Consider the following 25555-nt stretch of genomic DNA (forward strand, 5'->3'; position numbering starts at 1 on the left):
CTCCCAAACTTTCCACTGCAGAGGTTTTCTAAACTCTTCAGATGTGGGTAAATTCTGCTTTGCTAGATGGGACTCCAACCTCTTGCTGCTCTCTGGTTCTCCTCCTCCTTCCTCCCTCCCCTCAGCACCTCCTCATGTCACTGTGCCTTCATTTTGTTTATAAAATGATGCCATGATTTAAGACTGTCTTTACTCTCACTTTGCATCCCATAAGCAGGTGTGTCTGGAAGGGGGGGGGGGGGGAGGGGGTAGCTTATTTTGTAGCTTTTTGTGTGATCCTAAGGTATGTCTCTTCTGAGGAGTAAAGGGGTGGGGACAGTGGGAGCAGGGATGAGCTGGTGTTGTGTTTGATCATACCAGTGCTTTAAGCGGTCAGAAACATGGTTTTCCCCTACCTCTGAGCTCTCAATGCTGCTAAAATCTCTGCCATTCGTACAATGTACTCCAGCCCCCTCTCTCGGACTGACTCTGGCTCTGTTTGCAAGATATCCCTTGTTCTAAAGCATGCACCTCTTTCTGTATAGTTCCAATCTTCTGATTTTATGGAATACTTATGCCTGTTTGCATTACAGTCGAAATAAAAAAGTGAAATAAAATCTAGCAGACCTCGTTCTTCTCTCTGGGTTTTTAATGCTGAAAGGAAATATCCTCCTGATATCTTGGCCTTGCTCTGGTTCTCTACCTGTAACGCCAGAGCACTATAAATAGGGTGGTGGCGTCAATCAGCAATATCTATTTATCTGCAAGACAGAAACACTTTCTCGGAAGGTTGCTTTGAGTCACAGCATTTCATGTTTCACATCATTCATACAGTTTCCACTGGGAAAATGCCACAGCCAACAAGGAGGGCTGTTTGCACACCATCCAGGGCGACTTTCGATGCAGGAGCCTCAGGAACACAGCAGCAGTGCTCCAGGCAGGACCTGAGAGACCTGGGCAAAAGGAGCGGCTGCATGCGGCCAGGTGAATGGGGCAGAAGCATGGACACGGCTTTTCACGTGGGCAGGCAGTGTGCTGCTGCACGGGGGGGGGGGCGGGGGGCTCACCTGCCTTCGTTTAAATAGATCACTCCTCAGCGCTGCCTGAAGAGCGGCAGGACACGGGTGTGATCAGGCCAGGAAGATCCAAAGCTGTCTGCGAGGAGCAGGTGAGAGGACGAAGAGCTGCTCCCCTGGCAAGCCCTGCGGCGCCAGGCTGGCGTGAGGGGAACCTGGCTGGGCTGGTACCTGGGGCATGGCGGCAGTTCTGCCTCGGAAATGCTGCTGCTGCACCTCGGTGTGACCTCAGACACGGCAGTGGTGTGACCTCAGACACTGTGGTGGCGTCACCTGAGGCATGGCAGCAGTGTGACCTCAGACATGGCAGTGGTGTGACCTGAGAGACCCTCACGGTGTGACCTCAGACATGGCAGTGGTGTGACCTCAGAGACCACCACAGTGTGACCTCAGACATGGCAGTGCTGTGACCTCAGGCATGGCAGCAGTGTGACCTCAGACATGGCAGTGCTGTGACCTCAGACATGGCAGTGGTGTGACCTCAGAGACCACCACAGTGTGACCTCAGACATGGCAGTGCTGTGACCTCAGACATGGCAGTGGTGCGACCTCAGAGACTACCACGGTGTGACCTCAGACATGGCAGTGGTGCGACCTCAGACATGGCAGTGGTGCAACCTCAGACACGGCAGTGCTGTGACCTCAGACACTGTGATCGCATTACCTGAGGTGTGGCAGCAGGGTGACCTCAGACATGGCAGTGGTGTGACCTCAGAGACCCGTACGGTGTGACCTCAGACATGGCAGTGCTGTGACCTCAGAGACCACCACAGTGTGACCTCAGATGTGGCAGCAGTGTGACCTCAGACATGGCCACGTCGTTACCCCCGGCACAGCAGCGGCACCCTGGTGCCACCTCCCGCACCACGCCGGCCTCGCCGCCGTCCCCACGGCGGTGCTACCGCAGACAGGGCGGCAGCGTGGCCCCCGGTGCTGCCGCCGACAGGGCGGCCCCTCTCCCCCGCCGGCGCCTCAGCTCTGCCCTGCCAGGCCCTGTCGGCCCGCGGCACAACCCGCTGGCGGCCTCAGGGCTCCCCGCAGCCACCCGGGGACGCAGGGGCGACCTTGGCCCCTACCTGAGTGCCCAGCTCTACCGGGGGGCCTGGCCGGCCGGCGGAGCACACGCCTGGAGGGACTGGGGGTCCCCAGCGGAACACACGCCTGGAGGGACTGGGGGTCCCCAGCGGAGCACACGCCTGGAGGGACTGGGGGTCCCCAGGCCCGCGCCCCCCCCCGCCCGGCTGTGGGGACTGATGCGTCCCCTCGAGAGCTAGGAACTTTGCAGACGCTCCCTAGCCGCCTACACGGGGGAAGCGCCGCTCCGCTCTGCGCTTTGCGGGGCGGTGGCACTTGGCAGACGCTCCCCGGGCCGTTCCTCCGCCTTCGCTCTGCGCCGGAAGCGGCAGACGCTCCCTAACCCCTCCCGCGGGGGGGGGGGGGGGGGGTCGCCCAGGTAAACATCCAAGATGGCGGCGGCGGAGAGCCCGGGCTCGGCGGGGACAGCGGCGGTGGCGGCCGGGCCGGGGGGCCCGCGGGGCGCGGCGGAGGCCGACGCCGACAGGATGGGCCTAACGGACCTGCCGGGCGAGCTGCTGGAGCTGATCCTCTGCTGCGACGTGCTGGGAGCCGCCGACATCGGGCGGGTGTCGTGCACCTGCCGCCGGCTGCGTGAGGCGTGCCAGCCCCGCGGCAAGGTGTGGCGGGAGCGCTTCCGCCTCAGGTGGGCTCCGCCGCCCGGCACGGAACGGCACGGCACGGCACGGCACGGCACGGCACGGCCCGCCGGGGGGCTGCGCCGGCTGGGTGCGGCTTGGCGAGGGAGGGCGAGGGCTACCGGCGCGGCGGGCCCGGGGCCGGGCCCGGGCGGGCCCTGTCAGCGCAGGCCGGGCCTCACCCGGAGGGGTTCAGCTGGCGGCGGGGACGGTGCCCTCGGTCCCCTTGGCCTGGGAGGGCCTGGGGGAGCCTGCGGTGGTGGAAGCGCACCCCTACCACCGCCCGATCCTTGTCTCTCTTCTCTCCCCGGCTCCGCAAGGTGCGTGCTGAGCCCTTCCCGGGCTGGACGAGCCCTGCGGCTTCTGCTGTGGATCTAACGGGTGAAACGGGGGTGTCCTTCCCCGGCAGGGCCTGCTGCAGGGCCTGCTGCAAGGCTGCTCTCCCCCACCGTATAAATCCCACGGGGTGGGCCCAGGCTGAGCCTGGCGCTTGCAGGAGCTCCGTCCTTGCCGCCCCTTCCACAGCCGGCCGCTCGGATCGCCCGCAGTGCCCCCATCCCGCCTGGGGCCTGGCGGTGGTACGGGCACAGGGCCACATGCACCCCGGGGTTGTGGATTGGCCTCCCTGGCCCCGCTGGCAGCTTCCAAAACAACTGCCAAGACTTGCCCCGTTGCAGGACTAATGCTTTACAGCAGAGAGAGGTGTTTAGTGCTTTGGGGAAGAGCTGTTTTCACAGAAAACATAATCCTTTGGGTTGACTTTTGCTGCTTGTGAGTTTAGTTTCCCCCAAAGGCTGCCTCAGGGTACCTGATGAGGCCGTAGCTGCGTTGTCATCAGTGGAATTGTTATCACTTTAGCTGGGAATAAAGCATGAGTGTTATATCGCCTATGTTCCACTGGTTTCAGCAGCCCTAGAAACACCACTCCTTCTCTGGGGCTGCCAGCCTATCTAGAACAGGGCACGCTCATCTGCTACCTGGTTTTGTCTGTGTTTTGGCACAGGGAAAGTAGCAGTATTGCTTTCTCTAATTGCCAGTTGGCTTCTAAAATTTAGCATAGCTCAAATGAGAGGATTATTCTCTTTTCATGGGTGGAAAAGGCTACTGAACGATTAGAGCTTCCCCAGTTCACTGCGCTACGGCTTGGTGTGGCTGGCCAGATACTTTCACCAATTCACTGGCTCTGATTTCTGAAGCGAACGTGAAAGTTTAGAAACGGTTGAGATCCAACAGCTGAAATTGAATGTGGTGGGAGATTAGCCCGTGCTGCTGCCTCCTCTGTCTTTGATAATAGAACTTTTGGCAGGAGCTTGCACATTGACCTTGTCCTCCTGGCTGGATTCCATCCTGAGTAGTTGCACTTTATCTTCCTAAAATTTTCAATATCCTTTCAACCCAAGAAATTATTCTTTCTCATCCTACAGTAAATGATTGTAATTGTTATTACGACGTGGCTGCCTTTCAGCGGTAGATGAATGGCTAGGGATCCATCTGGAGAGAGGTCGTTCTGTGATGTGAAGTTATTTGGTTAGTCTTTGACTGTATTTTGTGACTGCAGTTGCAGTGTAGTTTTATTATTAACTGGTAGTGAAATACCTGTCTTCCATGTGTGCGTGGACATAACTGTGCGTTTTGGTGAGTTGGTAATAATTTTAGTGGTTTAAGCATTTGGCCTCCTCTCTATTTATAGAAGTAAATACGTATATATATATATATATATATAAATAAAAAGTGTATGTGTGTGTATATATATAAAAAATAAATATAACCTGAAAAGAACCTAAGGCAATCCATATAGTGAAGGAAAATGTTTTGTAAAAACCAGTAATAATTAACAGAATTTCAAAATGAGAAATAAACACCCCTGTAAATTACAAGAGGCCTTTCAGCTTGCTTTCCCCTGCTGTCCAAACTATTTCCATCGGTGCTGATTCTTCTTCGTAGTTCATACACAAATGATCTTGGTACCTTCAGGACAGCCATGGGTGTTGCTGCGCTGGCACGTGTTTTGTGGCACGGGGCTGCGGTGTGGCTTTATTAGAAAAGGTGCTAATAGCCCCCCCCAAACATTAATTGCCTGAAGTCAGGTGTTCGGTTGAAGCTGGAAATGGTAAGCTGTGGAGTGTGGTTTAAGTTTTGGGCTTTAGACTCAGTGAAGCAGGTACAGCTTGCTTTTACGAGAGAGGTGTGGGTTTTTTTAAAAAATATATTATTTCTTGTATTAAAATGTATTAAAAATTAACTGCAAAAGTATTTAACTGTCACAATTTGATTTCCGAATTCTCTGTTTTCCCCCAGTAGATGTTCCCACCAACAAGGGCAATAGAGGGAGCTTTGTTTTGTGCATCCTTTTCATTAGACCCACAAGGTAGCAGGAGGAACACAGGACAATGAATTCTCATTCTGTCAGTTGACAAGTTAGCTTACATGTGATACATCTTCAGCGTGGCCAATTTAATTTTTTTTTTTTCATTCTAAAACTGCATTTCTTCTACTAATGTGATACCTGTGTTTATCTTGCCAAGCTCTAGAGGAAATGTCAGACGTGTTTAGGATATTCAGGTGTTGAAATACCTGGAGTATGAACCTTTTGAAGGTTTCCTGCTGGTCGGCTTCAGGGGAGCTTACTTCTAAGCAACCGTTAATACGCAGATGAAATCAGTTGGGTTTATGCTTTGATGCTTGAATCAGTCATTGGATTAATTTGTACGATTACATTTAAAGTTGTACTGTGTCTGGGCAGAGTCTCAGCTCCTCAAGTCACGTGGTTACAGTAAGCAACATCTTACAGACCTGGAGGTTTTCAGTCATGTTGAAATACTAATGAACCTGTTCACTTACGTCTCGCTGTGCAGGTGGCCATCGCTGCTGAAATACTATAGCCACACCGACGGCGTTAGCTGGCTTGAAGAATACAAAGCACGGCACAACGCTGGTCTAGAGGCCCAGAGAATTGTAGCTTCCTTCTCCAAAAGGTTCTTTTCAGAACATGTAAGTCGTCTTCCCTATGTGTGTGCAACAGCCCGGCTACGTGTTTGGTCCTTTCCATTAGTTTGACTTTCCTCTCTCTTCACATCTCTTCACGTGTGCAGTCAGAGAGATGGTGTCTCCTCACTCGGTGTGAAAATGCTGGATCACCAGCCAAGAGCGGGGAGAGAGTTCAAACTCCAAAGGTGCAAACACCTGGAGCCCAAAGGGCACCCTGTGTGTCGGCGTTGTGTCTTAAAAAGCTCTTTCCTCTTTGCTGCGTGTTCAGCCTGGCTCTGGGAACTTCTGAAGCGCCGGTCGTTTGTTGACACGGACCGCAGCCTGTGAATTTATCTCGGTGCAGACCTGGGGCGAGGGGACATTCTGTGAGTTGTCAGGAGTTACCTGAAAGCGGGAGCGAGGTGCAGTAGGTTCGCTGAGTTGGAAAGTGTATTACTTAAGTTCTTTACCCAGGCATGACGCCAAGGTGCTTTTGTGTTCAGTGTGGAAGAGGTAAAAATGGAGGCTGTCGGAGAGACTGGCACGTGGAACAACATTTCATTGTCTCTTTGCTCAGTCAATGGCTGTGGGGTTTTGGCTGGCTGTGCAATTTGGGTCAACCTGAAATTCTGTGAAATGGGCATAAATGCTGCCTGTAGCTTTGGCTGAATTCAAAAGGTTCACAGAGGAGCCACCAAACGGCCACCCCTCCTGTGGCAAATATGTTGTGGTCCAGCAGAGAATTCCCCTGGTGTTGAAATCCTCTTGTCTGATTTTCAGCAAGGATTGGCACCCAGGTTTTCACCCCTGGAGAAGGCGGCCGTGGGGCCAGCAGGGTGTTTTGAGATGAGTCTCTCGGCTGTTCTTGTTGAACTGTTCCCCTGCAGTTGCAGCAGATAGACGTTTGGTCATGGAGAAATGTGTCAGGGCGTTAGTGGGGAGCAGAGACTCCTGGATTCCTGCTGTTTTAATCACATGTACAGAGACCATTCGGCAATACCCAAAGGCCTAATAATGAGGATTATCTCCGGTGGGGCTGGGAAGTGCAGCTTGGTTCCCTGCTTAGAAGTGAGGGGAAGAGACTTTCTGCCCAGCTCCGCTAGATCCTGCGGAGTGGCCACTGAGATGCAGTATGATGGGAATGGCTTTTTCATTACAGTATTAGCCCATGTCCTGTGCTGAAAAGCTTGAACACAAGTAGATTTCTTACAGTTCAACCAAAGCTTGAAAAAGAATTGTGGAAGAAAATAGCTGCTCTGAATAGAGATACATAAGTGACTGTTTCAAAAAATGAAGGCTCCTGCTCCTTTGTTCCTTCCCCCAGGACCGATCTCCTACGCTGGGGAGTGTAGGCAGAGGTTCAGTCCACAACAGGCGAAAGTTGGTTCCACCTGAAAATGACTGTCAGCTTGGGCCCCGCCTGCCTAAGGCCGGGTGTGCTCGTGCTGGTCCCTGCACCCTCTGTGGGAGCCCCGAATGCTGCAGTAGTTAGCTGAGCTTGCTGTAGGGTGCTGCTGGGGCTCTCAGTGGATCCTGGGGTGCACACTATGAGTGCTTGGTGAGCTGGACGTTTTTAAGATCTTACATACAGTTTTAAAAATAGAACAGAATTGGTTCTGAGACTTTTCATGAAATTACGTTCATTTGGGAAGAATCTGTGGCGCTCTGCATAATTCGTTGTCTGGTTTTACAGGTCCCCTGTGATGGATTCAGTGACATTGAGACTCTTGGGTGCCCAAGTCATTTTTTTGAGGATGAGCTGATGTGTATCCTTAACATGGAAGGAAGGTAAGAAAGAGGGGGGTTGGAAATGCAAGGGATTTTTCCCCTTTCACTGGTGAAAGGAGAACAGTGCTGTGACGGGTGCCTGACCTCAGCTTCTGTCCTTTTGTCACTCTCCTAAAACAACATCCCCAGGCTTACCAAGGCTGGGAAGCGTTGCTGTGTTTAATTTCAGAACACATTTAATATTCCCAGAAGAAACCAGGTAAACTGTTCTACAAGAAGGAGGTCCTCTGGCTTTGTGTTGCTGTTTGTTGCTTGTTTCCTTGCCGGTTCATGACATCTCTCAGGACGTGTTCCATGTACCCTCTTCTCTGCAGTCGTTTTGGTTTAAGGAGTTCCCATCCTCGCGTTCCTTTTTTATGTAAACCTGGATCAGTTTGCTGAACTGATAGGCAGGACGAGGCCACCCGAGGGAAGCAGGAATACCCAGTGAGGATTGCCACCGTGAATCCCTGTATCGCGAAGCTACAACTTTATTTTTTTATTATTATTTTTTCCTCCTCTTGTTGCTTTTTGTAGCTGTAGTAGGTTGGTACAATTTTTGTCCCCAAATGAGCAACTGAGTTTAATTCAGCCACTGCAAAATTTGCAGTTCTGTAAATTATTCAGACAGGTGCAATGCCAAGCGGGTAAATAAAAATTTCTGGTTTGCACCTGCCTGGGTATTCTCACCACCGTGGTTAACACTGGGCAAGATGAGTAAGTCACTGTGTTACTTGAAGGTTTTTCTGCTGGTAGCATTTAAAGCATGCTGATTTTGCTGTGATACGAAGCAGCAATAGATTGCTCTTAATGGAGTCTAATAGCCTTGATTAAAGGGACTGTTAGCAGAGCCTGAAAAAACATAACTGGAATGGCAATCATCTCATTTTTCCTTTTTCACATCCATTTTATTACCTCCTCTATTTGAATTGGGACTAAACATCCCTCATTTGACAACTGGTTAAAAAGCTTTTGAGCCTTTGCACTGGCCAAATGCCTCCCCATAAAGCAGAATTGATGCTAATTACACCCTGATTAAGCTGTAGTCATTGCCATTCAGGAGCATGAGGCTAAATCATTTCCCTGGAAGATATCCCAATAAAGCAGTTGTCCCTATTGAGCATCCCAATTTATTGGAAGAGGATGAAGTGTTATGAGGTTTGATTGTTCTCCTCTCCAGTAGGATGAAGAAGGCTGATTTGACCTGCAGTCTGGAAGAGGGGAAATGTAAGCAGGGAAAGAGGGTTTTTTTCTGAAGAAAACTGGACTTGTTTTAAACATGTGGCGAGGGCAGTGCCTGGGAATCAGTAGAATTCTCCCTTTGGGTTTTTTGAGGGCCAGGGCTTCGTGCCATTCCTAACTATTGGGTGTCAAAGTGCCCAGTGAGGCACTGGGTAGCCCATTGCAAGAGGCCAGGGCTTGCTTAGATGCGTGTGGTTGGAATGCCTCTGAGTTGGTCTGTCATATTGCAGGTGACTCTTCGAGCCTTACCTGGATAGTAACCAGCTCCCTATGGCTGCTTCTTGGGCACTCTGCCTTCACTTGTTCCTTTAGAGATTGAAGTTTTGGACTGTGTGATCTACAGACCAGCTGTTGGTCTGTTCCTGCCTTTTCAGAGCAACAGAGGTGGTTTCCCTCTGGGGTTTTTTCTTCTTTCTTTTTTTTTTTTTTTCTTTTTTCTGAATACTACTGGACCTATGTTAATGTCCCTCAGCAATTTCGTTTTAATGGTGAGAGGATACTTTAAGATTGATTCTGGAGGGATCCACTCAGACAGAAGGTAGTGTTTTATAAGTAAAATACAATATTTTAATCATATTCCTGAGCTACTTTAATTAGGATCTGTGCAATGTTTTGCAAGTGTCTTATATTGTGGCTTTTTGACGATGAATTTCCTGTTAACCCTTTTTGGTTGACTCTTTCCTGATAGTGGTGTTGTCAGTCTTGCTTGGAAAAGCGATAGTTCCAGTTGTATTCGCTGGAAACGTTAAATCAGATGTTCGCCTTTGAAGTGCTTGTTTAGGGCAATGCTACTTTTTGTGTTTAAATGTGCAGGAAAGGTCTCACCTGGAAGTACTATGCAAAGAAAATTCTATACTTCCTACGGCAACAGAATATATTAAAAAATCTGAAGGAGTATCTTCAACGCCCAACCGATCGGCAGTCATTTTTGGAGGGTAAGTCTTTGGCAGAAATCCCATGTAGAGCACCTAATGACAGCTTTGCTGTCTTGCTTGGAAAGATCCTTCCGTGTTTGTATTTCAGCTAGCCCTCGGACAGCAACTCGGAATTAGGTTTGGATTTTTATGTACCTGAAATCCTTCAGATCTTGCAGTAGTTGCATCAGAACGTCAGGGTTACATTAGCTTCTTGTACGCTTGAATAACTGCCCGTGGACAGATGAGCTGAAAAGCAGTGGGGAAAATGTTAAAACACTTGCATTTTCATCTTGAACAGCGCATTGAGGACATCAGCAGTAGCTCAGTGTCCCAATTAGCTGACGTTGCAGAAGTGTTTTAACTGTGGCCCGTGGGCTGAATACTGCCTAAACCACCAACTGATCGGATTTCGAGTCAGCTCCCTGCTATCTCCTTTCCCAAGAGTTTCTCAGAGGAGGGCAAGGAGCAAGCTGCGGGCAGAGGGAATGTCCCAGCTCAGAGCCTGTGTGCTGTGGCTTTCTCTCGAGAGCTGTGTGACTGCTGGAGCGTTGAAGCTGTGCAGTGTCCAGTCTGGTGGGAAGGTACATGCACGTGATAGGAAGAAAGAAAAGGCTTTTCTGGAATTTATGTCCTCAATCTGGTGGGTTATTCTCTTCTTCAGTCTTCCTGTGGAGAAGATATTCTCCTCAACAGGACAAAAGCTGCCAGTGTTTGTGGAAGAGGCCCGTACTCTTGATATATACCTCAAAAATGTCATACCGAAGAGTGTCTGACACCAAAGCTGCTTCTTGTTAGTGGCAATAGACTTTGAAGGAGGGACTGTGTTAGGGCAAGAAGGGAAAGCCGAAAGTGGCAGTCAATGATGAGACTTAATTGTGTGGGTCACAAGGACGTGCATTGGTTTGCCGTGAAGGTACTGTTAGAGCACCAACAGGTAGTCTTTTGTGAAAGTTCAGCTGATCAGCATGGGGAACACTTGGGGGGGGGATGGGAGAAGATGTGGCTTGGGGCCCTGCTGAAATCCTTGAATACAGGCCTGTCGTGGAGGTGCTGACGAAGCAATGCAGGAAGCTGGTGTCTTGGTTCGAAAGACAGGTGTCTGCGGAGGAAGGCAGGAGCCTCCCTTGAAATGGAAGGTGCAACCCCCTTCCCTCCAAATTATTATAATTTTGAAATTAAGGGGCCTTCAGGCAAAGATATGGGGAATAGGAATAACAGTTCTTTACTAATGTATGGGGAATAGGAATAACAGTTCTTTACTAATGTATATATATATATAACACAAGGCAGGGAAAAACAAACAACCCCCTGGTTTACACTGACACAGTCAGGAATACAACCTGACCCCCTGTTAGGGTGGCAGTAGCAGTCCGATAAGATGCTGGCTGCAGTCCTCCTGAAGCGATGGATGTAGTTCTGTGGAAGCAGCGATCAGGTAAAAGGGTCTGGTCTTCCTCCGAAGGTCCAGTGGTAGGTAGGTAGCTCTTGTCCTCTGGAACTCCAGTGGGGGGAAAAGCTCCTCTGGGAATCCAGTGGAAGAAGGCTGCCAGGGTGTTGGAGATCTCAGTTTTTATTTGGCATGGACTGCTTGGCTCCTTCCCCCCGGGCGGAGCATCTCACCATGGGATGGGGAGTCATGAGGCAGTTCCTTGATGGGCCATGAACAGGAGATAGTCCAGGAGCGAGTTATCGATGGGTCAGGCGATAAGGCATTGTTGTGCCCATTGACAGGAGATAGTCCAGAGGGGGGAGGCAGGGAGCACCGCCCCACCTGGCCTCAACAGCTCCTGAAGATGGTAATAGAATATTTTTTTTGGGCACATCTTACACTGTAACCTAGGACAGCTGGAAGAGGTGTGATCCATGCAAAATTCTTGCAGGTGGATACGGTTGATTCCAAAGGTTGAACGATATGGAGGCTTTGGAAAGAGCAGAGGTGACGGTGACAAGGAGAGGATTCTGAGAAAGGGCGCTTTTTTTTTTTTTTCCTGCAGAAGTTTGACAGAAGAGAACTTGGGCAGAAGGAAAATTAAAATCTGTTCTGTTATAGTGGGTTTCTGACATGAAGATGGAGAGCAGGCATGAAGAGAAAGATAAATGTAGCAGAAAAGGGAATGATGAGCAAGAATGATAACTGTGGAGGAGACGGCAGGAAGAAACCGGAACTGAAGCAGAAGTGAAGTTGAGATTGTTTGAGGCTCTGAATAAAAAAACCATTATGAGTTGGGAGGATGCCAGGAGATGCAGTGTGACTGGAGAGTTGGCTGGTTAAGCCTGGTCTAGCAGCATACCTGCTGAGTGTACCCATCTATTGCTTTCCCTTTCAAGATGGTGGAGAGAGGAAATACTGAATTTAATTAGTATTTATCATGAGCGCTTACTCTTTGCATTTTATGTGATAAATCCAATATGTGACTGCAAATTTTAAAAGGAAGGCTCTTGTGTTCTGCTGCAATTGCTTGCTGCATGCTTGGAATTTAGAGCAGATAAAACTAAGCAAAGAAAACCAAACTGAAGTCCTGTTTCTTATATAGTTTGTTTTTTCCAGGTGCTGTTTTAATTGACCAATACTGTAACCCACTGTCAGACATCTGCTTGAAAAGTGTCCAGGCACAAGTGGATGATATCACAGACAAAGTGCGCAAAGTCCTGCGGACGAAAAACCCGAGGCATCCCAGCTTGGCTTCCAAGGCAGGTACTGTACAGAAACACGCTTGACTGCAGAGCGTTTCTGCAAGGCTGCGCACAGGCAGACAAGGTGAAACAGCTGTTGAATCCCTGCAGCTTAAAGGGCTGCTCTTCTTTATCCCCTTGGAAGGGTGTTCGGACGTTTGCTTAAACCATCATTCAGGAAACAGCTGTTTGTCCAGGCACAGGGACTTAGCAGCCCAGCGTTCTGTCTGTCTGGTGCTGTCCAAGCAAGAAGGACTGGGGGAATGGATTCTTTTTTTTTTCTTTCTTTCTTTTTTCCCCACTTGTGCCTGAAGTCTTAAGTAGTCCTGGTATCTGTGGCAGAGCTGTGGGACAGAGGATCAACCTTTTTTTCCTCTGCAAGCCTCAGAAAGTCAGCAGCAATAGGAAAGGTACGGGATTTAACATCTCCAAAGGCCAGGTAGCGTCTTGCTCCTTGTTTTTTATAAGCCCTATCTAATGTTTGCTGTCTTTCAAAGAGAGACTGGGTGGTCTGCCTGTGTCTGTGTCCGTGGAGTGGCTAAGCTGTGACAAGGGGACAGGCCTTGGCCAGCTCCGACCAGTCTCTTCACTGCCGGAATCGAGATGAGTCTCTTGTGTTCTCAGTCCGTGGGAAGAATTTTGGTGCGTAGAGGTTAAGTACAGTTGTTTTCTCAGTCTTTATTTCTTTGCATGTCTTTTTAGGAGAGGTCCTGATTCCAGAAGTGGAGCTTCAGCGGCAGGTTCTTGATGCTATGAACTGTGTCCTGTATGAGCAGCTAAAATACAAAGGAAACGAGCTGGATTACTATAACTCCCTGAATTCGTACATTCACCAGGTACGTCTGTGTTAGGCAAAAACTAGGAAGCTGCAAGGCTTGAGACTCCATATTTGTGGTGTTTATTTGTCCAAATAGACAAATAATTCCCTCTGAAGAACAGTTTTGCTGTGAAGTAATATGATGTCATCTTTTAGGGCATATTCTGTCAAGTTAGTGTATTTTTATTTGCAAAATCAAACCTTGGTCATTTCTGGTTTTCTTAATATCCCACGTGTTTTTATCACATTTCTATCTCCCAGGTTTTGATCCGCAGGACAGGAATTCCTATCAGTTTGTCTGTGCTTTACTTAACAATTGCCAGGCAGCTGGGGGTGAAACTTGAACCAGTCAACTTCCCCAGCCATTTTCTGCTGCGGTGGTGTCAAGGAAAAGAAGGGTGAGTGACCTGCTGAATTTTGAAGTTGTGTCCCCAGTACTAGAAGCCAGAAAGCATTTACAGCTCCAGACCTATTCCAGGTTGTTTCATTATGTTCCATCTGTAATTATAACCTATATGGAGGAAAAGATCAGACTTCTGAAACAGGTTTCCCCGAACTCATCTCTGCTGCTGGTAATGATGTTGGCAGAGGGTCGCAGTCACGACGCATTTACCTCCACCGCTGCAGAGAAGCCGGCGCTTCTTTATTGCAGCGCTGGGGAGCACGGGGGATAGCTGCTCATAACGTGCTTCAGAGTTACATCCAAAATTCGGCATTTTTATACCCTTCTTCTGCAAAGTCATGATCTTTAACATATTTTAACACAAGCATGCATGTTATGCCCACTATTAATTTTGACATTTAGAATGATTGGTCCACGCTATGACACGACTTCATTAGTATTCCTATACTAATATAATCATTGGTTATTTTACTGATCAAAATCTCTGATACTCAAATCAGGATGGGGAGGATGTGAGAGCCTTCACAGCGACATTCCTTTGTTTCTGTGGTCTCATCCCATAAGAGAACTAGCTGAGAATGTGCAATTTCACCCCTTGTACCTGTCTCCCTGCCTCCCTGTTCTGTGTTCTGCACAATTTCACAACCCGTAGCAGCTTTAGCTTTGGCCGTCGCTGTAAGGCAGCAGCTGCTGTCTCTGAGCGTGAGTGAGGCTTTGTGTATTTCTTACCATAATGCAAATTAATTGAATCAGGAAATAATTAAATACAAGATCTTAGTTGTTCATTAAAAGCAATTAATTATCAATGAAAAGTAATTATCTATTCAAAATTCAGACCTGATTATAACAGCAGTAACAGGTTTCCTGAGTGTGAAATAATAGTAATCATGAGGTAGTATTTTTTTCTTTTCTTAAGAAAATTACAAAAAAACTGAAAAGAAGAAAGAAGGTTTCGCTGATTTCACTTAACCCTTCATCCCGAGCAGTTGCTGGAGGCCACTGCTGTTGTTCTGTGCCCTGACTTAGTTCTCTGAGTCCATGCAGAATACGTCTTCAGCCAGATCACGATCCATGTACAGAAATGTGTATTTTGTGAGTGACATCAGCAGTCCGATTCAGAGCGATGGTTTTGTCTATATGAACGGCTTCAGATGCCATGGTGCCTGGGCTCTGTTACACTGCCCAGTGTAGTGTCATGATAGGAACTAGCAATAGGTACAGCAAAGAGGAAGATACCTGAAGGAAAGAACTGGCATGATGGCATGAAAAGTCCCCTTAGTTTCTGTCTTTTCCCATATATGTTTATCTGAAGAAGCAGCTAGGAGGAGGGAGAAGGTACCAGGAAGTCTCTTCTTAGGAGGGAGCTGAGGTATGAATGACACTTGTTTTACAAACAAGCTTGAAAGTGCTGAGGGAAAGAACAGAAATAGGTAATCCTGCTTCACCACGAGACCCATCATCACAATTTCGTTTCCTTGTCGTTCCACTAGAAGCACGGATATTTTTGACTACACCTACATTGACGCCTTTGGGAAGGGAAAGCAGCTGACGGTGAAGGAGTGCGAGTACCTTATCGGCCACCACGTGACAGAGGAGTTCTATGGAGTGGTGACTTCAAAAGAGGTCCTGCAGCGTATGGTGGGAAATCTCTTAAACCTTGGCAAGCGGTGAGTGGAGGATCATCTGGCCTGTAAGGCCTGGGGAAAAAAGGGCCCAGAGTATGCTGTCTGTGTGCCCGATACTGTTCCTTCACAGTGTTTGAGGGAGTGCTTTAGAAAGGTGTCAGTCACCCCAGGGGATCTTGAAAATTCTGTTGTAACGTTGCGTGGTCTAGTTGCTGTTAATCACCTGCAGCAGTATTGTGTGGAAACGAGAATATTTAGTAAAACCAGTTCTCCTCAAAAAAAAAAAAATGGGCAGATAATATTTTTGTCTTTGTGAGAAGCTGATAGGGACTGTCCACCATTCCCTTAAGAGCAGAGACCTTCGTTTTGATCTGGTAAGCACAACCCACGCGCTCACGTGGGCGGTTTCACAGGTATTGTTAGTTTGTAGAAAATCTGGTTTTATTTTCAAATGCCCTGATAATCACTTTCCCAAGGAGCCACAGACAGAAATCTCAGAGTGAAAGGATGGCTTTAGGTGTAATTAAGCTAGGGGAGCAAAAGCAGATTTCAAAAGGGAGTGGCTCGGAGAGTGAATTCTCTATGTAGGATTGTTTGACCAAGTAGAATACAAGCGAAGCGGGTGGGCAGAGTCCTGCCATCAGTTGTGGAGTGTTTTTCCTTCTGAGCAGGCTGTTGGACGTGGTGAGTGACAGTCCGTGCCGGGGTCACTCGCACTGCATGAGCATGCCTGTACCTGTAGCATCGTTCCTGGTGTCTGACCCCTGTACATGGGAGCGCTGGGGTTGAAGAGCTAGCCTTACAATTGAGTTTCTTTTTTGCTGGCAGAGAAAGCACTGATCAGTCTTACCAACTCTTGAGAGACTCGTTGGATCTGTACCTGGCCATGTATCCGGACAATGTGCAGCACCTAATGCTCCAGGCTAGGTTATACTTCCACCTGGGAATCTGGCCAGAAAAGGTACCTCGCCACTCGGTCGTGCATTTTCTGATAGGCAAAGTGCTGTTGACACCGGTCTATTGATTGCTGGACTCTGTCAGCTTGCGTTACAGTCTGCCACAAGTTGTTTCTGTAATAAATGCAATTGAACAAGTTATCACGTTTCAGAGAATCAATTTCTAGCGTGTGAAGCAGGGAAAAGAGGATGATGCTTGCTTGCTTGCCCTAGGGGAGGCTTGTGAGCAGCCTTGAGTCTGAGTCATAATTTATGATTTACTGCCCGAGTCTGACAGCTTGTCTTGCAACCACTACGGTGGACTTCTGGCTGTAAGTTACGAGAGCATTCTGTGTGGTGTGTGCCTGGATTGTGGTAGTGGTGGTAAAACTCTTGCTGGACTCATGCAGAAGGAGGAATTACCTTATCAGAAAACTTGTAGGAAGTTATCTTTTATAAATGCAACCAAAGCTGTTCTCTGAGACTTCAGCCACACGATCAGGGGCTCTTGTGAAAAAGCGACTTGATATTCCTGTCCTTGGGATTCTTTTTTAATGTCTCCTGTAGTGTAGCAACTCGAGTCCTGCTCTCTTGTGAACGTGGGAAAGAAGGTGCCAAGACTTCCAAGGTGTCTAAGTTGTCTGGATCATCCGTGTCTTTCACTGAATCAGGGGAAGGCACAGGGGAGAAGCATGGGATACAAAAAAGTAGTATTTCTTTAGGGTGTCACTACGGCAAAGAGGTGTTCCCTAGTCAAAATTTCCTGTGCTACTTCAGTGAAGCTCACACTTGGGCAATGCCTGCACCGTTTCCAAATGTAGGTTTGGGTGAGGGGGCAGAAGTATTGGCTGGACAGCTGAGCAGAAAACAAAGCTTTCTCCACCAAATTTCATGAAGCACAGGACTGCTGGAGGAGCTGCCTGCCTTTTGAAGACCAGACTGTGCTGAGCTTGCTGTTTCTTTCTCATGGCAGCAAGTGTTAGAGTCACCACAGAAGAGACAGCACAAACTAAGCAATTGTGTACGGGGGCAGTCGCTGAGTTTTTTTCCTGTAGTTTGTCTGGATCACGTTGCCAGGTACCACGAAAATTGTGCAAATGTGGACTTTTCAGTATGGCATCCTCCTGGGCATCCAGTTGTTCCGGGCGGTGGGGCAGGATTGTAGCTAGCCAGAGAGAACGCTCTGTGTCTGGCAGAACAGAAGACGCCAGATTTAAGAGAGGTCGGATGGTTTTATGGGAAGTGATACAAAATCTTACAAGCCAAGCAGAGCTACAGCAGAGCTGTTAGAACTTTGTCCTAAATGTCTGCAAATGACAGTAAATGAATTTCCCAAGAATCTCTGGCAGCTGTGGTCGCTGTGCTAGGCCTTCCCCTTTCTGTAGGATTTTTCAGGGTGTTCACATCCTTCTTAAGGTGCCAGCCAGAAAATTAAGGTGGCCAAGAAGCCTGAGCTTCTTCTCATACCGAATCACTCGCCTGTTCTTTTTCTGAATTTATTTTCTTCACCTCTTGCCTGATGTTCATGCTCAGTAGCCTGAGATTTCTATTCCCTGTCTGCTGCTGCTCTGAACTTACAGTGACCAAAACTTCCAGAGTGTGATCAAGGGGACAGTCCTTTGCCAGGTTCCTAAAGTGTGTCACATTTTGGAACTGTGGCACACTTGAGGTATTTGATGTTGGGACAGGTGTATATGACTTTTCCCAACCTGTTTAGACAACAGTTTTGCAAGAGCAAGGAGGAAAGAAAAGGGAAAAAAAAAAAAGAGTGAAACTTGCATTGCCTGCCTCTAACAAACTTGGCAGGAGATGCTCTGATAGTGTGTCAGAGGGCGTTGGTAGCTGGTATTCTGGATCTACAGGGTTTGCTGCTTTGAGAACTCACTTTTAAAGTCAGTGTCATCATGAGTCAGGTCATCCTGAGACAAGCAGGCTCTCCGTCTCCTGTTCACTATTACATGGTATAGCATCATGGAGGTTATTTGCATTTCCTTCTGTGCTGCCCTATTTTTCCTCTGCCAGGCTCCCACAGACGTGCTTTCAGACTGAAATGTTTGCTCTCAAGCACACCAGAAGTCATCTGGAATCCCTTCACAGCAGCAGTATTCTCTTTAACGTTTCAGAAACCTTGAAACGGTCTCGTCAATGCCCTGTGGTGGCAAAATGCGACACGATTAGCTCGTGTGACTTAGTTTTGAAGGAGTTACTGTGCTCAACAGGGCCCTTCCTTGGAAGTAGGGAGCTTTACAAATAGAAAAGGGGAGGACTGTTTGCGATTCCTGCAGGCTAAGCAAGTGTGAAGAACTCCTAGGGAGTGTGTAGCTAGTCCTGTGTGGAAAATGCAGTGGTGGACCTCTAGGCCTGGGCCCTTAGACCCAGCTAACTTGAGAAATGTGTCTGTATATATCTGTAAGGGTTGGACTGCTGTAGAGGCTTGGTCTGAAGATGTCTTTTTGTTTTGGTTGCTGAAGGTTCTGGACATCTTGCAGCATATTCAGGCTTTGGACCCGTCCCAGCATGGGGCAGTCGGGTACTTGGTTCAACATACCCTGGAGCATATTGAGCGCAGGAAGGAGGAGGTGGGACCCGAGGTGAAGCACCGCTCCGACGAGAAGCACAAAGAGGTCTGCTTTTCGATCGGGCTGGTCATGAAACACAAGAGGTGAGCTCTTCAAAACCTTCCCCGCGTCAGCAGGCTGCACTGCAACAACGGGTGCAGCAGTGTTTGTTCTGACAGTAACGAGATGTGGTTTTGCCTGCCAAGGAGGTACCTGGAGTGGAAAATGCCAGGCACGTGTATCTATGCAGTGTACCTTGTAGAAAAATGGGAGCAGCTCTGTCTGTCCTTTGAGAGAGCAAGTGTATTCGCTGCTGTTTGCTTGCACAGAGCTTTGGGAGGTGACTTGCCCAAGTCATCATGTATCACACAGAATTTCCGCAGCCCAGAGCTTGCAAAAAACTGCCAGTAATCAGTTAATGAGGGACTGTGGAGCAGAACTGACTTCCAAAAAAGCTTGTAAGATCCCTAAGACAGCTTACGGATCGTTCCCTGTGCTGGTGTGACCCCCTCTTCCTGCATTGCCCAGAGGCTCTGGGTTCTGGCTGTACTGCTCTGCCAGAATGACGTGCCAGCACTGTGTTGCTTCGGCCACTCCTCCCAACTCAACAAGACATCTGGAGCATGCTTTAAGGGCATCAGCAGTGACAGTTATAATATCTCACAATTAATCACGTTAAGTAACCCGAAAATAGCGGTGGCTTTGTTTCTGGGAGCTCAGCATTGAGATTACCACGTCTGCGTGGTGGCTGCAGAGGTAATTGCACAACACAGTAGGCAGTTGATTCTCTCCCCTATTTCTTGTTTCCTTTTCTCCCAGTTGCTGACTTCCAGTCTCTTTCCCGTTTTCATTTCTTACTCACATTCGGGTTTCCTTTGTCCTCAGCTGTTTGTTCCTGTCTGTCTACCCGATCGCTCCTAGTCATTTCCCCCCACCTCAAAAATACACAGTGTGTACGCACGCAATCTTTGGAATTTATTTTTTTCCTCCCCTCTCGTCCTCTCCTGCTTGTGCCAGCTCACAGGAGGCTCCTGTCCTCTTTGTGCTCTGTTGGTCTTGAGGAAAAAAGAGCTGGCTCTGGAGTTTTTACAGGCTTTGGTGTGCAATTTTTTTTAATTAGGTATGGCTATAACTGCGTGATTTATGGCTGGGATCCCGCCTGCATGATGGGGCACGAATGGATCCGGAATATGAACGTCCACAGCCTTCCCCATGGCCCCCACCAGCCTTTCTACAACGTGCTAGTGGAAGATGGCTCTTGCCGATACGCTGCGCAAGGTGAGCAGGAGTCTCCCGTGTTTACCGGCTGTTTAGAAGCACATTAGGAGAAAGGAATGCTGAAGTTATTAACTCTTTTTAAGTATGAAACATGAACTGTTAGTTAAGGTTGAGGTGGGAAGGAAGAGGATCCTGAATCGTGGCCTGCTTCGTTTGCGCTCTGTGAAACCAGCACTGCTGGGAGCGAACGTTAAGGGCCGCTCGGGTCTGCAATCTCCTCTTGCCCAAGCAGCGTGTTCTGGACGCGGTTGGTTTTGTGGTGTAAACCACGATTGCTGCTTTTGGAAGAAGTAATTCAGCTTTTGCTGAAGTCTGAAGTTCTGTCAGCAGCTCTTGCTCTTTTAAATTACAGCTGTGCTTTGGGCAGAACGTTGAAATAGGCTCTAGTGAGGGAGCACGTAGGCTTTGCTTGTCAGGGCATGGCTCTGAGCAGCTGCCATCGAGAGACTGCCTGTGCCCGGATCCCGGAGAGCAGAGGTAGCGTGGCTTTTAGTGCCACCTCTAGTAAGAATGGGACAAAAATGAAGCTCTCTTTACAAGCGCGAAGAGGTGTCGAAATCTGTATCGCCCATTCTTTACGCGACATACTGTGAGAAAAGAAACTCTTGTCTGATGGTGAGACTGCGAGGTGAGGATACAGGAAGAAGTGTCGAACTGAGGTTCAAAAGAAAAGAAAAACCCACGTCTGTAACTCTGTCCGTTGTAACAGAGTGTTTCTTTGCCCCGTGTGTGTGGTTCTCCCGGTGATACGGAGGCGTCCCCTCCAGCTGGCAGGGCAGCTGCACAGCCTGACTCTGTCTTGCAAAGAGAAGGTGTGGAAGCTGCTGGAGGGGAAATGCTGACCGAAATGCGGGTCAGCTCTTTCACTAGGAGGTGCTCCCTGGCGTGTTCTGGTCCCATACATGTGAGCAAGGGGGGCTATGACAGGGTGGGACACTCCTGCCTTTGTAGGTTTAAAGTGCAGGTGTTTCTCTCTGTCCTGAGAGTTACTTCCTACTCAGTGGTTCCAAAAAGATGAAGTGGGGACTGGGAGCATTGCAGCTCGGCCTTATGGCTCGTATTAGGCAGCTCTCAGCCTCTCGGAGAGTCTTAAAAACCAAAAATTCTCGTGTGCCATGGGTTGATACTAAAATATGTGTCTCAGTGAAAACTAACCGTGTAATTGTCCACCGTGCTTCTAGGGCTGAGTCATCTCTTCTGTCTTTTGTCTGACTGTTTATAAACAAGTATGAGGCTGGCTGGTTCCACAGCACAGAGTGTTATCGCCAGGCTGTAGGTTGATGCTGTCATCTGTGTGGCATCCAAGTGTTTTGATATTGCTGGGGAAAATTGAAGGGTTCGACCTTGCTTGCTGAAATCTTGCTGCCTGACTGTTGAGTATCCCCTCTAAAATGCATCCCCAGATCGTTTGGGAAGGGAGTCATAACTTGCTGACCTTGCTTCGGGGAGGGGATGGTAGTGTGTTGCTGAAAGAATCTTAAACAAATCTGCATGCAGAGTTTTCTCTAACTGGCTGAGAAATAACACCAAGCTTATTATAGGTAAGGGTACCTCAGCTGGAGTCCTTTCTGTAGATTCGCAGGCTGGGCTGCAGCTGATTCCACAATCACCTGTTTCACGCAGCGAGCGTGGGACCGACCTGTCTGCTCTTGTCTTTCGTTCGCTTTGCAGCAGCGCAGGCCGGGCGTCTGTGGCGCAGAACTGCCCGTCAGCCCGTCTCTGGGGCTCCCCGTCTCTGGGGCTCCCCGTCTCTGGGGCTCCCCGTCTCTCGGGGCTCCCCGCCTCGTGCCAAACTCGCTTGCCGTGCTCTCTTCCCCCCTGCCAGCTTCTCTTTCGTCACCGTGTTCTCCCCCTCGTACACAGCTCGCCGCTCAGCCCTGCTTCTGCGGAGCACAGGGGAGTGTAAATGGTTTTCCGCAGTGGTGCAGCGTACGAAAAAGGTGCTTTGCGAGCCCGCAGGGCTGCGCCAGCCCGCTGAGGTGTGGAAAGCTCCTGGGCTTTCCCCTGCACACACTGAACCCAGTAGCCTCCAAGAGCCTGTAGCAGTGAATACAACTTGTGTGCGCTCTCTGTAGTGAGCGGAGTAGTTCGGGAATTATTCCTCAATGGCGTTCTCTGCATCCCATCTTGCTCCCGCCCTGCCTTGCAGGTAGGTCCCACTTTGGGACTTCGGCAGCTTTTGTTTCCACCTGTGTCCCTGGCGCTGTGCTGGCAAAGAGGTCATCGTTTGGGGGCTGCTGTAGGGCACCTGCACGTGGGATTTGGCGCTGGGCTGCCTCCCAGCTGCACCGCTTTGTACCGATACTGCGGGAGCAAAGGGGCCCTCAGCTTGGGTCACCTTTGGGTTTTGATGCCAGTGCCTCTGTGTTGTTTCGCTTTTGTGCTTAGTCAGGTTATCCTTTAGTTCAAAGGAGGAAATGGGGTGCTCTGGGAGAGAATGGACGTGCTCTTCTTGGGGACTTTCTCTTCACTTTGGGAAGTTTGGATTTAGAAACGTTCGTTTTGCTGTGCGAGACGTGCTTGAAAACCCGTCTGGCGACTTGGTTGAAACACAGGCTGGTGGCTTAGAGCAAGCAAGCACTTGACTCCCCTGCTGGGACAGCCTTGTGCAGTCGGCCTTGCCTTGGAGCGTTTGAGAAGGATCTCTCCTAGAAGCCAAAAAGTCTTGGCACTTGAGGGAGCAGAGTTCAGTGCAGCAGCTTCTCCCTGTGCTTGCCACCAAGGCCGAGCGAGTGAGAGCAAGGCAGCACCCCGCTGCTCTAACCTAACGTCAGGTGGTGCGGTCTCTGGCGCAAAATCATGCCGCTAGTAAACGGGGTCAGCATCGCTTAGGAGAGGAGGCTCTGGGGGCGATCGTGCTGGCATGCTCTGTGCGTGTTTTCCTGGATTAAGGGTGTTTTCTTTAAAGCATCAGGAGGTGGTGTTTCTAGAGACAGAAAAACAAGACTGGAGAGGATTTGTTGCCGCGTAGCAGGCCGTTTATTGTGGTGGTAACCGATTCTTTCCTTTCCTAACAGAGAACCTGGAATACAACTCTGAGCCTCGGGAGATCCCTCACCCTGACATCGGCCGCTATTTTTCAGAGTTTACCGGCATTCACTACCTAGCAAATACCGAGCTAGAAATTCGGTACCCGGAGGATTTGGAGCTCACACGTGCCACGGTTCAGAAGATCTACAGTTCAGGCAAGGAGTGAGCGCAGCAGGCAACGTGAGAACAGAAGCAGCTGGAGTGTAGCTTTACCCTCTTTTGCGAAACTTGCCTGGAAGGCAAGTTTGGTGACAATCCTTTGGCTTAATGCGTTGAAAACTGCATTGGACTCTGTAACTGGTGCTACAGCATCTTTCCGTTGCCTGCCTGCCCGTTCCGGCCCCAGCGCCCAGGGACACCGCTGGCAGCCGAGGCCAAGCGTGAGGCTCCGCAGGGACGGCCGTGCTGGGGGGCGCGCTGTCCCCCGGGAGGGGTGGCGCACGCTGCCACGCTGCTCGTTCGGGGGGGTGTCTTGCCTGGAAGGTCGGCGCAGTGAGATCCCTGGTGTGGAATGTGGAAGAACCCCCTCTTCCAGAGAAGGAAGTTCTTGTCCTTGCGGTGTGGTGGGGTTTTTGTTCGGTTGTGTCTGGGCCGGTTTTGTTTGGGTTTTTTTTAATGTATATCTCATGCAGGTGATAGTTTTTAAAGTCTCTTACGTTCCACTGCTGTCTTCTCTGGTCTGAATTTTTGGTCAGATTTTGCTTCACCTCTGTAGTCTGATTGTTCGTAGAGCTACTGTTCCGATTCTGGATATCCTTACCGGCCTGGGAAAGAGCAACAGCAGCAGCAGCAGCAGCCAGGCTTTCATGGGTGGCAAGGGCAGTGGTAACACTGAGGTCCAGCTGGTCGCCTTCCTGCTGCTACAGACTCTCCCAATGCAGAAGATGAGCTTCTAGCCCTTTTCCATGCCTGCGAAACACACCCAGTCCATGTTCTCACCTTGTTTTTTGGTCTGTTCATCCTGTATGTCCAAGGCAGAATCTGCAGCACAGCGGTGAGTGCTCCCAGGACAATGCTGAACCTTGTGGGCACTGGTTCACAGGAGCCTTGAGGTCGGTGCCAGAATGACTTTGATGTATGCGGAGCTTCCCCTTGCTGCCGTCTCCAATCTATAGGTATTTATGCAATACACTGGGATCGTGACTGGAAACTGGAGGCAACTCCAACCCTGGAGTCAGCCAGACCGTGTGTGGAAGAAAGATGTTAATTCCTGCAGCTTGAGGCCTTCTTCCTTTTTGCCAAAAGAGAACGGATTTTGGGGGAGTACATACTCGGCTGCCCAGCTCAAGGCACGTCAATTTTCACAGGACTGAAAGGCCCAGACAGAACCGCTGCAGAGGTTTCCCCCCTGGGTTCGGGTGTTGTTGGGGCGCAGAGTGACACGGCGTTTGTGCGTACGCGGGGCCCGCGTGTCTTTGTGGTTTCTGAAGCAACGCCTGGGCTCGCCGCAGCTCGTGTCTCCTGTCGCTGGGCGGTTGCAATCCAGTAGCTCTGTCAGAGGTGAGAATTAGGTAGAGTTAGGTGGATGCTCTTAGTCTGTTCTAGCACTTCAGGTATCGCCACGTGAAATCACACAGCCCTCCTCTCAGAAGAATGTGTGCCCTGCATGCCATCCTGTTGAAATATTGAGCACGGATTAAATGTGAGAAATAAATACTGAAAGCCCAGCACTTTTGGCAGCGGAGTGGTGGTGGTCTGCAGGAACCTTGGGGCTTTAGGAAGGAGAGCCCTCTGTGGTTAGTGCTCAGGAGCGGTGAAGGGGCTGTACTCCCAGTAGCAGTCTGTCTTTAAAGGAGTCTGTACCGAAATGAACTTGGAGGGAGGGAAGGAGGAAGGGACTGAGGAGTTTCTACAGAAGCAGAATGGATCCAACTGAAAGCAGGGTAGGGGATCATTAGGCAAAATCTTAAAATCCATCTCTGGTTTGGAGGGTTGGAGTAAACCCCAGCCCTTTGTGAGCGTTGAAAGCAGATCCCAAAAGATTCCTAGCAGGGACACGAAGGAATGGGCCCGCTGAGTCACAAGGCTGGTGCTGGTAGCTGAGAGCAAGCGTGCAGGAGGCGTGCGGGGCTCTGCTCCCCATTCCAGCCTGAGCTTTGGTGAGGCCAGCTCTGGGACAGCACCGATACCGATGAGTTCCCTGGGGCTTTATGCACCCCCCTGCCAAACGGGCAGTCTGTTGACACCTCGCCCCTCTCACGTGCATCAGGAGACTTGCCGCGTAACTGAGCTTGTGGGAGTCCTCAGCGAGAGGTACTGCCCGAGTGCCAGGTGGAATCGTGCCGTGAAAAAGCCACGGGAATCACCTGAAAGCTGCCCAAAGTTTCTCTAAAAGCTGGTGCTGGACAAGGCCGTGAAAACTTGCTGCGTGCTTTGAGACGGGGGGTCTCGGAGTAGCCAGCAGAGCCCGTTACACCCGTCTTTGTGAGCTGCCCTGTGTTTATACTCGGAAAGGAGTGGACAAGGGGGACACGTGGGAGTTGCTCCTCAGGGCGTTCACACACGCTTCCCCCGCCCACAGGCTCTTCACCCTTCCCGTTCTTGCGTGGGGGTGCGGGAGGGGAGCGTGACGTGCG

General features: G+C 49.7%; 1 protein-coding gene across 1 annotated transcript; it reads left to right on the top strand.

Moving 5' to 3' along the window:
• Positions 1 to 2521: 2521 nt before the first annotated feature.
• FBXO21 (F-box protein 21) lies at positions 2522 to 23641 on the top strand. The gene is made up of 12 exons (XM_086474043.1): positions 2522 to 2775; positions 5623 to 5758; positions 7428 to 7522; positions 9557 to 9678; positions 12209 to 12355; positions 13036 to 13169; positions 13412 to 13548; positions 15044 to 15220; positions 16007 to 16139; positions 18585 to 18775; positions 19792 to 19949; positions 22967 to 23641. Exons 1-12 carry the CDS (start codon positions 2522 to 2524, stop codon positions 23143 to 23145), a joined length of 1863 nt encoding a protein of 620 aa, XP_086330169.1. The 3' UTR covers positions 23146 to 23641.
• Positions 23642 to 25555: the final 1914 nt, after the last annotated feature.

Source organism: Leptosomus discolor, chromosome 16, assembly GCF_034619465.1.
Source record: "Leptosomus discolor isolate bLepDis1 chromosome 16, bLepDis1.hap2, whole genome shotgun sequence".
NCBI lineage: Eukaryota > Metazoa > Chordata > Aves > Leptosomiformes > Leptosomidae > Leptosomus > Leptosomus discolor.